This window comes from Ictidomys tridecemlineatus, chromosome 8, assembly GCF_052094955.1.
Source record: "Ictidomys tridecemlineatus isolate mIctTri1 chromosome 8, mIctTri1.hap1, whole genome shotgun sequence".
NCBI lineage: Eukaryota > Metazoa > Chordata > Mammalia > Rodentia > Sciuridae > Ictidomys > Ictidomys tridecemlineatus.
The window spans coordinates 85,594,888-85,609,210 of NC_135484.1; the positions used below are offsets into that span (position 1 = coordinate 85,594,888).

Here is a 14,323-nt window from a genome sequence, read left to right on the forward strand (position 1 = left end):
TACATTAAAATGTAAATGTAAAATTTATGGTTAAATTAAAGTAAGAGTAATAATCAGAAAATGAAAATGTTTCTAATTAAAACTGAATTCTTTTGAAACTCCATTTAAAAGTATTATTCCTCTTTATGTAAACTTAATTGTGCAGATTTTTAACATGTACCAAAGAGATAATTATTAAAAGCTGTTGCTGCTTTCCTTTTCTCTTCAATAACTAATTTAAGTTAGAGTAATTTCCTGAATACATTGGTAACTAAAGCTTTTCTGAAGTTATTAAAATTCACGTAAAAATTAATATGTTAAGAGTCTAATATTGGAATGTTATTTTCAAAATACTCAAATGTGGTCATGATACAAAACACTCAAATTCTGCATATATAATTCCCTGGCTTCCAAGTCTCCCAGGATAAATTTCAACTAATGTTCATTTTACTTATAAATATTCAGCATACCAAAATCTGACTCTGTGTTCATTTTATTTAAAAATTGGCAGGATCTGAATGAATGAGTAAAAATGCTTCTGGGAGGTGACATGCAAGTAAGTGCTCCTTAAGCTTTATCATGTGGTTGGCAGGGCTACCTATGAATTTACAACTAGTTGATTATGATTTCTTATTTTTATGGGAATGTATCATTTTAACTTAATAAAACTTTGTTTTAAACTATTTTCTACTCTCTACAGTAATAAATCATGGTATCAAGTCATTTAAAATGCATTTCTTAGCCAGATTTGGTGGTGCACACCTGTAATCCCAGACACTTGGAAGACTGAGGGAAGAAGATCACAGGCTTAAATTTAGTGAGATCCTGTCTCAAAATAAAAATTGAAAAATATCAGAGGATGTAGTCCAATTGTAGAGCACTCGCTTGGCATGCATGAGGCTCTGGAATTGATTCCTAGCACTACACACACACACACACACACACACACAAACACTCACACACACACACACAAATATATTTCTTTTCATTGAACAATAGGCATTATTTACAAATAAGTCATTATAAAAAAAAAACAGCAAAATGTTCCTAGTGTGGTGGAGTACACCTGCGATCCCAGTGGCTTAGGAGGCTGAGGGCAGAGGACTCCAAGTTCAAAGCTGGCCTCAGCAATTTAGTGAGGTCCTCAGCTCTATCTCTATATAAAAACAAAAAGGGCTGGGGATGTGTCTGAGTGGTTAAACACCACTGGATTCAATCCCAGGTACAAACAAAACAAAACAAAAAACAACAAAATGTATAAAGTTTTACATTTTATGTTCCCTTTAATAATCTTATCTAAAATGTTCACCTCTGTTCCTAAAAATTAGTCTTACAACACACACACACACACACACACACACACACACACACACACACACACACACAAACACAATCTAGGGAAGCAACACAATTTATTCATGTACCATAAATGAAGCTAATGTATATCTTATATATGTAAAAGCTGAAGCTATTATTTGGTTTCTATTTTTCTCAATCAATGTCCAGATAAAATTACATTTATATATGTTACAAAGACCAACATACGTAATTGTCCTATACTTGCTCATTACATTAGATGAAACTGTTGCTTTATTTGTTCTAAAATAAATTCAAGGACTTTCCAGAATTATATTTTTTAGAGGGAAATTCTAAGTTCCTCTTTGACCCGGATAGGATATTATCTTTCTTAATCACTGCTCTGCTATTAAAATAGTGTGCATAATAGGAAGAAATAACAAGTATTTATTGAATAAATGAGTAGCAATATAGAGCTAATTTATACAACTGCATTATATTTAGTTTAAATGACTTTACACTTACAATAAATTTTAGATTGGAGACTTTACTAATTCTTCTAGTCCCAGAAATTCTAAACCAGATAGTAGCAGAGGCAATTAATTTTAAACTCCAAATACATAAATATAAATCACATGAACAGGTAAATGTCTTACAAATTTAAAATGCTACAATATTCTGAAACCTTCATAAAATATCAGTTTTCGGTCTTTTCCAACATTTGTAAAATGACAGTAAATTTTGCTAAGTGACAATGTTTAGTTTTTCTATCAAATTGAAATCCCCAAGTTACCTTGATTGTGTAGAAATACAGAAAATGAATTATACAACTTTTCACTAAGGGTACAATTACACCACCATATATATTCAAACACTTAACAGACCCTGTATGCCCATATGACTAGATGTCATTTAGCTAGGTGTTCTGTTTCAGAGATACCATATCTGTTTATCTACTAAATAAATACTACCCATGTGTTGACTGAATTTCTACTGCAGAAAAGTATCTCAGAAACTTTGAGCCATCAGTTGGGAAAAATGTTGAAAGGTAAAAACTATACATAACAAGCTCAATAAAATATGAAAATTGCGTTAACTGCAAACTGAGAAAAGTGAAGCAATGGAAAAGTACATATTTTGATACCTCTTAAAGATTATCTTGAAGTGTATTGAAAGCACTGATGCTATTTTTAAAGACCTACCTGATAGACTGACCCTAGTCCTTGAAAATATTTTGTTTAAAAACACGATATACATAAAACTTAAAAGAACTGGGTGTCCTACTTTAAACCAGACATTTTTTAAATACACCCCACAGCCTAAACTTCTTGAATAAGCTTATACAATAACAAATCAAGAAAACTGAAATTAAACTGTCAACCAATATAACTAAGAATAGGCTGGGTGACAAATTCTAATACACTCTAAAGCACCTGAGAATTTTTATTTATTTACATAAAAGCAAAAATAATATACAATTATACATCAATATTTAATAGTCAATATTCAATAAATATGCTGCAATAAATGCTTATCAAGATAGAACTCTTTCAAATGGATCCCAACTTTACTGTGTTTAAATGATATCATATTCTATACCACTCTCATTTTAGTAAGATATTCTGAGGTGCTTTATTAGAGCTGGGTGCAATTACCAACGGAATCGCAACATATCTAACTCTGGTTCTGGAAAGCAAATATGTCACAACCAACATTTTTCTTGGTTATCCTTCACTTGGTGGCCTAGGAGACTCAAGTAGCCACTTGTCTGTTAGGACATGACTAGTACCTGTCATTCTCCGGAGATGCATGCTGGATTTGAATCCTGGGGCTAGGAGGTCGTCTCCTATCTAGGGAGGGGGACCATCTACCCCTGGTTGCCCAGTGAACAAGACAGGAAAAAACAGGACATTTAGTAACTCCTAAAATAAAAGAATATATGGAACAACAGGACTGGAATAACACCCCAAAAAGACAAAGTGTTTATACTTTGCTCTATAATTTAACTTTCACTTTTACAAGCTCAGAAAGATTAGTTATAATATTATAAGGAAATAAAATCTGTAATCTTACAAGTGAATACAGAAAAACATGTTTGGGAAGATGTTTAGGACCCATCAAGTGTAATTTTGTTTCATAAAAATGTACCTATGTGTATACATATCTATATTCATACATAAATATGAATATAATTGTTTCAAAAGATGCATTGTTAAGAATCTCACTTATGTTTGTATAAAATAAGTTTAATATGCCACCACTGCTTATTTGATACCAGAAGAGAAAGTATTGATGGCAAATGTCAGGTATGTGAATTTAACACAGGAACACAGTTACATGGAAGAAATAAAAATACTCTTAAGTATAGAAATAATGACATGAAATAATTCATGGGAAGATTCTGAGGGAAGTTTTAACAAATTTTCTTGTACCAAACTGCAGCTAATTACTCATTGATAAATTAAAATGTGGAATACAGACCCCAAAAAATGGCAAATTAGCATTGTGCTTAAAAATTCTGCTAACCTTTATGTGCAAAAATGTCTTTCAATTGGTTAAACAGTTGTATTTTGTTTCATATTAACACCAACATTTTTTTGTGACTAACAGGTAGACAAAAGTTTGAAACTTCATTGATTCTTTTATCAAAGTACCATGAGATTTATAACCATAATTAGGAAAATCTACTTGAAAACTAAAAAAAGGGAATTAAGGGCAAATTAAGCCAGGCTTAAATTTCTTTTTTTTTAATGTATTAGATAAGAACTATTTTAGGATACTTTCTCTAGATATTGTCTTTTCCATATACAACAAGGGGCTCATTTACATATAAGATTCTATAATAACAAAAGGAGATTAGTCCTTATGATTCTTTTAAAAAGTCATCTTTAGGGCTGGGGTTGTGGCTCAGTGGAAGAGTGCTTGCCTAGCACGTGTAAAGATCTGGGTTCGATCCTCAGCACCACATAAAAATAAATAAATCCAATAGAGTCATTGTGTCCAACTACAACTAAGAAATAAATATTAAAAAAAGAAAAAGTCATCTTTATGTCATTATACCTTGACTTACTATATTTATTCAACTATAGGATAAAAGCAGCAAAGGACTATCAACTTGTAGCCCCGGATATTTGAGCTCAGCAGGTACTCAATTCTAAAAGCCCCTTGGAAGCCTTTACTTAATCATACTTAGATGTAAAGATTCAGCATAATTCAAGCTGAGCTTTGAGGAAATCTTCAGGAAAGTGGAAACATTCAATAACAGAATTAGAGCAAAAGAGAAAATTATGCCACACGTACTCTTAAATGTTTTATGTATTTGTTAAATTTAAAACATTCTGCACTCATTTTTAATTTTTTAATTATTTTTAATTACTTAAATTATTTCAATCTGAATGCTTTAAAATGATTCTTTGCAATTTACTGGCTTTATTTTAGGGATGAAATAAAGCAAAATGCTTCTAAGAAAATTGGAAAATAATTATAACTACAGTGCCTTCTATACTGTTATGTTCAACTGTGTTTCGAAATTATTTGAAAATATAAAAATGGTTAATATTTTTCTGTGAAGTAGTAATTTTAACTTAACAGGATTATTAGTAACCTTCCTTCCTGAGGCAAAATTCCAGTCCTGTGTTTATTTAAACATGATAGTAAAAAAACAAAACTAACAAAAACCACAGCTATAGTTATGAAACATGCAGTGCAAGCTATGGAGGAGGAAGGTGAACATTCAGAAACAAGCAACTGTGAAACTGTGAAGGCAAACTACTAAGAGGTCATTTTTGAATAGTATTTAGCATAATACATATATCTCTATACCCAAAGTCCTTCTGAATATGCTGATATATAGAAACCATATAACAAATGTTTTGTTTTTCCCTCATATAGTGGATATGATGAGGGCAAGATCTATTTATACCTAATTTTTTGTCCTAACAACAGATATCACTTAAGTTTTAATATCACATAGTTGGGAATTTCCAATATACTAGTATATTTTATATGCTTTTAAAATGTGTGAAACTTTCTCTTTCTTCTATCACATAGAAAGTCCAAAAGTAGTACCTTTATGCCATTCTCTCTCCTCCTTTCTAGTTATTGATAAATATACAAAGCTTCAAGTTCAGTTTCTATTTTCATATATGGCAGTTTATGTTGGAAATTTTAATCATGATGTTGAACCCTTTCCTGATTCCTTTTACAAACCATCCTCCATCTATGTTGGTTACTTTTTTTTAGTAAATTATTAGTACTTTTTTTGTCAAGTGTGCTAAATTCATTAATACAGGAACACCTACTTGTTGAATGATTATTTGAAAATGCTTAAATAGACAATAAATAAGACTTTAAGCTTTGTGGTAATCCAGGCAAGAAATGAGAACCCGTAAGTAAAAAAATAACAGTGATGATATACATTGGAGACTCACTGATGAGATATAAAGAAGTACAACTCATGGGCCCCTGTAAGCAATTAAATGATGGTTATATTGTGGCTTTCCACCCTTGCCCTGATAAACATTACAGTGAATGCATATTTAAATATGCTAATCCATGCTTGCATAAATATACACATTCTTTATTGATGCATTTTTCTTAGCAGTACATTCATTATCTAAAATGTAGCAGCTTCATCATCTAAAAGAAAAAATGTATGGGAATCATTCATTCCATAAATAGCACAAATCAAAAATACTTATGAGGTATTATAATACAAATTGAAAGCAAATGAGATAACTGACTACACACACATGTATTTTATTGTGTATTCCTATTTAACACATCAGTCCTTCAAAGACATTTCTCTTAATACTGTGTTAAACTGACTTTGACTTAGTTTAATTAATATAGATACTATACTTTGAAGTGAGACTAATAATATTTATTTTAATTAATTTTACAATTGATTTTCAGGTGGGAACTTTGTTTCCCTTCAGCCCATGTTTGCATGTTGAGGGAAATAAGTAACACTTTTCTGCATTGCACCAGAAGGAAGGAGGAGTGGCTTGTACAATAGGTGACTTTACATTAAAGAATCAGCCACATGTGACTCAGCTCTTTCTTGATTCATCTTCCTACAAAAGACAATAGCAAATAAACCTGCAATGCAGCCATGAGATATGAGGCCTGACCTTGTAGCAGAAGTATCTTGTGGTTCATTTAAATGGCTAGTGCTGGGATTAGTAACTTGCAGGCTCACAGACCTAAAGCCACAGGTTTCAAACTTATTCACTGTACTTATGGTAATAATTAGATACCCTATCTATCTAGTGCCTTGGGTCTAGCTCACAATTAGATCCAAATTTGGGATTGGAAAAGAGAAAGTGCCTAAGTCCCCCACTTCCCAACTTAAACTCTTACTAAGTAAAATAATATTACTCTTACTAGACATGAAAAATACAAACATGATAGGATCCCTGCCCTCAGAAGGTTTATGATATAGTGGAAGAAACAAATACAATACCAAATTAAATACAATGTGTTTTAATTGAAGTATACAAAATTATGTAGGCGTCAGAAAATAAAAAACTGTGACTGGCAAAAGGAAGGGAAGGGTGGAGAGTGGATTAAGTAAGGTCTTGCAAAATATCTGAACTTGCCCTGAATTTTTGAAGAATGAGTAGAATTTTCTAGCAGACAAAAGATGAAAAAAGAAAAAAATTTTTTTAGAAATTTTAATGGGAATAAAAGTTGAAACATGAATACTATTACTAGAGCTTATTAGAAATTTAGTCAGGACAGAAGTGATAAGGGAACTGGAGAAGGGCTAAAATGAAGGTGAGGATCTACTTTGAAGAAATCATAGGGTTTACTGATTCACTGAATTTGAAGCAAAAATATCAATGCTTCCAGACTATGCAGTTAGTTATATGTCAAAGCCATAAAATGAGAAGAAATTTTAGGAAAGGAAGGCATTTGTTGTAAAGGAATTGAAAAGGAAATAATCTAGTAGTGTTGGACATTTTTATGAACTCAGTGTCTGTCACCCAGTTAGAAACTTGGGCCCAGTGTTCAGGAGGGAAGGTCTGGCATAGTGAGTCACAATAGAGAGCTGTCTTCATAGGTTTTAGAGACTTTGACAGAAATACAATGTAAGAGACAGCTTAGGTGGGATAAAAAGGGGAAACAGGGTGAAAGTAGGAAAATACCTATCATTATGAGATAGAGGAGGAAGAGAAACTTACAAAAGAGACAGGCATAAGAAAAAGAGGTACTCAAGGAAGCAGCGATTCAAGTGGCAGGGTGGTTAATGTAAACTGCTGCAACATGCTGAGAACAAGGTAATATGTAGGTAATGTAACACACAGAGGAATTTCTCCGTAGCAATAATGTAGTAGGGGTAGGAGTGAGACTCCAGGATTTACTGGAAGCTTGAAAAAAATGGAGGCAGTAAGTACAGACTAACCTTTTACAAGCCTTCAGTAAGGTTGTAATTGTTATGAAAGGTAATGAGAATAAAAAATATTCAAGATAAAGTAACTATTTTTCAGTGGCTCTAAAAATCAATGTTTTTAAACATTTAAGCAATAATTTGCTTAAAATCCTGGAGAAATTAATAGCATGCCTATAACACACCCCAAGGGCAGAATTAGTGTAATTTACAGAACTGTAGTAATCAACAGCATTTTTTTATTTATATAACCAACAAAATATAAAATAGAGGAGCTTTTAAACTTCCCTTCCAAACAATGCTTCTACAGATATGACTCAAAATACCTATGTTAACTTGAGCCATACATCTAATAAGAGAGAAGAGGAGGAGGATCTGAGGGTTTCCAGTTCCTTCAGGAAAAGGATGCTGCCTCTTTATCTTTCAAATCATCAGTAAAGTATAGTCTTGGATATTGAGTTTGTTTTGACAATTTCACCCTTTGTGCTAATATTAAACCATTTGTTTTAAAAGTTAGTGAGGAGGTTGGGGCTGTAGCTTAGTGGTAGAGCACTTGCCTAGCACATGTGAAGCACTGGGTTCTACCCTTAGCACCACATAAAAATAAGTAAATAAAATAAAGGCATGCTGTCCATCTATAACTACAAAAATAGAAAAGTTAGTGAGGATACTTCAAAAAATGGCCATTGAGTTGGTATAACAAAATTTAAATGGCAATCAAAATGAGTCAGAACCCTCAAATCATTGAAACTTAACACTTAATATTTCATAAGGATGTTACTATGTTAAAAATATAAAATTAATTTTGGCAAAGAGGTGACACTTATCCACTATGTAAATATTAGACATTAATACCACAAGTCTCATGATCAATCAGAGAAATTAAGCAGTTGGGAAAGTCCTATATAGCTTTCTTCCTATTCTCTGCACATCATGCCTAGGACTTTAACTGTTCTCCAAAAGGAAGAGTCTTGTTTTCAATACTGTTATGTTTTGCTTCAAAGCTTCTCATAGGTGCATGCACAAGAAGGCATTTGTAGTCCCAACTTTCCAAACCAATAAGCATTTATAATTTCTGTAATTTACTTGATGAAAATTTGTCTCATTTTTTTTTCATGGTGACAAAATGATCTGAACAAATTAAGAATCATTGATATTGTCTTTGATTTTTTAATGGAAAATTTCTTCTTATTCAATATAGAGAGTAAGTATATTTTCAATCCAATTTTTCCTCTTATATTAATGGTAATTATGCTCACTGGAACTTCATGTTAATCTATGTAATTAATATGTGTGGCCAGCTTAATGGTAGAGATTGACCCATTTCAAGGGCTATTATTTGAGAGGTTAAATTCAGCAACCTACAGATTTGTAAATTCTGTGGCTTCAATGAGGATACATATGCTAGATATGCTTCCCCATAAGAACAGACTCACACTTTCCAAATACAGTAGCCATAAGAAAGTAGCTAGTCCAAATTTGAGAGTACCATAAATACATCATACACTTAGCATGTATGACTTGTTATGAAAAAGGAATGCAAAATATTTCATTAATACTTTTATATTAGTGATATATTTAAATAACAGTACTTTTAATACACTAAGTTGAAGTGTTACTTTCACCTTTTCAACATGGGTACTAGCAAATTTGAAATACACCTGTGGTTTGCATTATATTTCTATCAGCACTGACCTAGATGATGGTGAAAATGTTAGATGTGTTTATAATCACAAGACTCCACTGGCCTGAGCAATTCTGCCCATGTTATAAGGCTAATAAGAAACATATAAATAATAATAGAAAAAATAGTAAGTTTTTTGCCACTACCCTTGTAATTATTGTGTGTGAGGGGGATATATGAAAAGAGAGAATGGTAAAACTACTTCAACTGTGATTTTAGGAGTTTATAGTCATTTCAACTAAAATTTCTATTATAAACGCAAAGGAATACAAAATAAAAAATAATTTCTCTCTATGATTAATTTTACAAATATGAATATTACAGAATAAAAGAAGGTTTTTTGTAAAATCTTATCAAGATGCTATAAAATAGAAATGAATATTTGTACCAATTTTTTAATACCAGAAATAAATTACTGATAGAGTACAAAAATTGTTAAGGAAAAACTTTAAGCACCATCTAAAGAATAAGTGGCTTTCATTAGCGTCACTAAATAATTTTTCTTCAGGATTTATAAAGAGGTAGCATGCAAATATCCTTTAAATGACTTCTAAATAAAAAAGATAGCAATTATAATCAAGACTACCAATTATAACTAAATTTACTGGAATAGAAAGTTCTATTACAATGGGAAAATGAGATACAATTAAAAGACAGTATAACACAATCACTGAGTGAGTCTGAATTAAAATCAGAATTATTATTACTCAAGCAATTAAAAATTTTTAAAAAGTACATGTGCATACATACATTATATATTGTATGTATTTATTTGGTAAGGCATCAAGAAATCTGATTAACATATGACTCCTCTTGTCAAAATATAATTTAATGCAAAATATGATATATATAAAAGAGCACATTGATTCAAAAATGAAGATAGATGCATAAGGGAAATTCCTATTTTGAGTTTATGGAAGACTGCTCTTAACTCATGGGAAGGTGATCCACCCCTGGAGAAATTGACTGGACCTTATAATAGTATCAGCATACTGAAGGATCCCTGAGTAGTATATAAATAAAAGGACTGAGGAGCAACAAAAGTAGAAAAGCAGCAGCCAGAAGCAATTACAAATTACATCACACCATTTTCAACATTCATAGAAATACGTGTATGGGCACTCTTAGTTGTATCCACATACGCGTATCTCTGTATAGACATGTGTAATAAGGGGGGGAGGAGATGTAGACAATTAGCACAGTGAACATGAATGAATAATCCTGTGAGACTCACATGAAACAAAACAAAGTGATTGAAAAAAAAATCACCAGTACAAATTATAAGAAATTAAGAAAGTCTTTATTTTATACCTTTCTCGTTCTGGTGAATGCAAACTAGTATCTGGTCTCAAGCAGTTGGTACTAGCACTCCTAGCCCTGTCAAGGGAGGGCTGCAGTTCACTAGTGCCAGTGCATTGCATCCAGTGGTAGAAGAGAAAGACAGAGAAAACAAAGAAAGGAAGACCATGTTAGAGAGTAAAGCATAAAATAATGTTCTCTTTACATAAAATGTAGAATCACTGTGATTCAGTTCATAAGGGTGTGAGATAGTTGATAGGATGACAGTGCAAAATTTTGTTTAGAAAATGAAACTAAACAAAGATTATGCTTAAATTGATTTGCATAATTTTAAAAGAGGATTTCAGACTGAAATATGACATTAAATCACACCTACTTATGAAAAAACTGGATACAGGAAGCACTAAAACAAAAATGCCTAAAATTTCATTACCAAGAACAAATGCCACACCAAAACAAAATGAAGGACATCAGAGGAGAAATAATCATACAGCTCAACTTTTTGGTTTCACAACGATAGACAAGTGAGTGGAAGGCAGCACTTCCAGATGTTCTTACCTAACCAATATCTCATCAGTAAATCTCAATACTCTTGAGTTAAAGCCTTCATGATGAAGGGGAATGTCCTGTCTAGTCACTGATTTGGTCTTAGAATATGCAGGCAGAATTGAGCTTCACAAATTAAAATTACACACAAATAAAACAAAATGAAATTAATTACTGTAATTAAAATCAACAAGTAAAACAATAAATAAATGACAAAGAAACAAACTAGAATTCTGACACGGGTGTTCAGATTTCATTTAGAGAATTATTCTATAATTAATGTTTTATAACTAAAACAATGTAGATATTATCAATGGTTCTCACTATATAATTTCAAAAGAGAATATTAATGCTTTATAAGAATGTAAACTTTCTAGTTTTAGTAGGCAAGGGATTAGAGATTAGTCTACAACTAGGGCTCACTTCTATGGCTCTTACCTGTAGATATCCCAGTGAGAGCCGTTCTGTAATAAAGGCATCTTGGGTGGTAATGTTTTACAGTGCCTAACAAGATGTCTGCAAAGTGGCAACACAAACATGCAGGGAACAGAAAAATATTTATAAAGCAAAATTTTACTAGGACATAAAGAAAGTAGGAGGCCAACAAAGTTATGTAGATGAATTTATTTTTTTCTGCAAAGAACCACAATAATTACTTGAAGCCAGGATCAAAATTAATAAAATGTGAAATTATAGATACCTGACTTTACCATACTCAAAACTATAATTGTCTTATTTAGAAAAATAACTGCTAGCTAAGTTCTATGAATTTTATTAACCAATCTTAAAATTATGGTTCCTTTATGAAAGTAAATATCTCATAGCTAAAAATACAAATCAAATAGTTTATGTAATTTGGGAGTTAAAATATAACTAAGAAAGTAAAAATTCTGTTTTAAAAACAAGCAAAGAATTGACCAGCATTACAGGAATAAGGCTGGACTTGGAACTGAGTTCAGTAAAACAAAGAAAAAGAAAAAGGCAACCAAGAAGTGACTGCCAAGGAAAAAGATTCATTTATCTGCTTCTGGATCCAAATCTAATTTACCACTGGAAATTGGGTGAGGTAGACATTTGATATAAATTCGAATTTGAATATTGAATTGGCATAAAATGGTAGAAACAAGGCACAACTTTGCCTGAATCCCCTAAAATATATCAGTGCTTCTGGACTATATAAGCCATGAAGGGCAATTCAGTCCATTAATTAATTTTTTGGTAAATAATAATGTTCTACAAAGTTAATTACTCATTATGAGTATTTAGGACCCACTTTAGTTTAAAGTATGATGAATAGGCAGGGAGTAAACATTTGCCAAGGACATACTAATTATCAAACACTGTCCTGGTTTAATTGTGGTTATGCCAATGGTCAAATCAGAGGGAACCCCTGAAAACTTCAGTTTGAAAATTTAGCAAAAGACCATTTTCAAGTACACACTACAGGAAAAGTTTATTGACACAAAGGATTCTACCAGTTTTACAGAGTGGTCTTTGCTAACCCTAATATTGGGCAAACATCTTTGTAATAGGTTGCTACAAAATTTTTCTAAGCAATTGTTTCAAAAGTTATTTTTTTTCAGGATCATTCTAATCAGAGATTGACATGGAATGAAAAACAGAATGGAAAATAGCACAAAATTTGTAGTCTGAATGCTTAATCTTTTATAAAAACATGAGCACAAACACCTTGACTTTGCCACTTACTAGCTCAGACTGGAAAAATTCAGGTCAAGACCCTAAGCTTATCTCTATATCTACAAAGAGGAAAATAATATCTATTTAACAAAATGTGGTGAGCATTAAATATGATGATAGATATAAAGATTTCTATCTGATATGACACTCTCTACATGAGCACTTCCTGAGTAAAGGTTTTATGAAAACAAGTATTTGGTGATAAATAATTTAGGGGAAATGGATTAATAACATGAGAGAGGTTTCTTTAGTACATGATTTTAATACCATATGCCTAATAAATCTCCAAGGAGGGACTTTGTAAAGTTTTTTAACTCTTTTATTGACAGAACATCTCACAAGAAGAATTATTGTATACCTGGAAAAACTAGTTAATTGGAAAATATGTCAATCTGATTTCAAATCCTTATTCTGTTATGTATCAAATTTAGCTATTTTCCTAATCTGTAAAATGAAGATAATATGCACATTAAGTGCTGTAGAAAATTGAGATGAAGTAAATTAAATATTTAACATTGTGCTTGGTATGCAATAAATTTTATTTTTCTTATGTATATTGGAGATAATAAAATCCTTAGATTTTATTTTTTTTAAAGTTCTAAGTGAACATGTTATGGACAGTTTTTATACCACTAGTTAAGATTCATCCATGAAAGTTATATTAATAATAAATTTCTGTAATTATTATGAAATCAAACTACATTATTGCTATATCCACAAAAAATTGGTGGTTATTTATGTGCACATATGCACATATATGCATTTATTCAAATACAGATAAAATTCTTTTATAAATACATGAGTACAAGTGCAGAAGAGATTCCATTTACATACATATATTCAAACTCATGTTTTCTCTATCTCTATATTTTTAGCATTACACATAAGGAAGTAAAAGAAAGGGTAGTTTTTGAAAATTAAGGAATAAAATGATAGTGGTTACAACTTTATAACAAAAAATATAATTGACAGTTGTGGAATCAGTTAAATGAAACAATTACTGCTACTATTTAAAAAATCAGGAAGGGGTGGAAAAGAGGAGATATTAGTGACATGTTCTGAACTATACATTTGGTTAGTTCTACTTCTACTTCCTGGTATTTTTTTTTTTGTAACAGTGTTTCATAGCAGGGCTTTATCTGCCTCAGTTGAACATTCAGTTATATGTATATTCGATATAATGAGGCTAACATAAAGCATCAAGCTTTTCTTCTAACATGCAAAATGAATGTACTAATTGTATTAAACAGATATTATATATGGATTTCTGAATTATTAGTAAAGCATCCATCTTAAGGATAGATTGTGTAAAATGATGCAACTACTAGTATATCGTATTTTGTATATCCCAATATTTCACTTTCACCAGAAAAAAAATAAGAAATTTTTTTTTGCAATTCTCTTTAGACTACAGGTATGAATATATTAGG

General features: G+C 31.4%; 1 protein-coding gene across 49 annotated transcripts in view; it reads right to left on the reverse strand.

The window, feature by feature from the left end:
• The window catches only part of Rims1 (regulating synaptic membrane exocytosis 1), a 443,971-nt gene that overhangs the window by 122,551 nt on the left and 307,097 nt on the right, over nucleotides 1-14,323 (reverse strand). For 16 of the 49 annotated variants that reach the window (XM_078019737.1, XM_078019731.1, XM_078019776.1 and 13 more), the window contains 4 exons: nucleotides 11,634-11,711; nucleotides 11,208-11,321; nucleotides 10,662-10,751; nucleotides 3,065-3,148 (listed from right to left, as the gene is read on the reverse strand). The exons of 5 other annotated variants lie outside the window; for them this stretch is intronic. In XM_078019737.1, the coding sequence (XP_077875863.1) occupies nucleotides 3,065-3,148; nucleotides 10,662-10,751; nucleotides 11,208-11,321; nucleotides 11,634-11,711 (366 nt within the window). The remainder of the gene's footprint in view (nucleotides 1-3,064; nucleotides 3,149-10,661; nucleotides 10,752-11,207; nucleotides 11,322-11,633; nucleotides 11,712-14,323) is intronic. 28 more of the 49 variants (XM_078019765.1, XM_078019760.1, XM_078019763.1 and 25 more) reach the window with 6 other exon arrangements.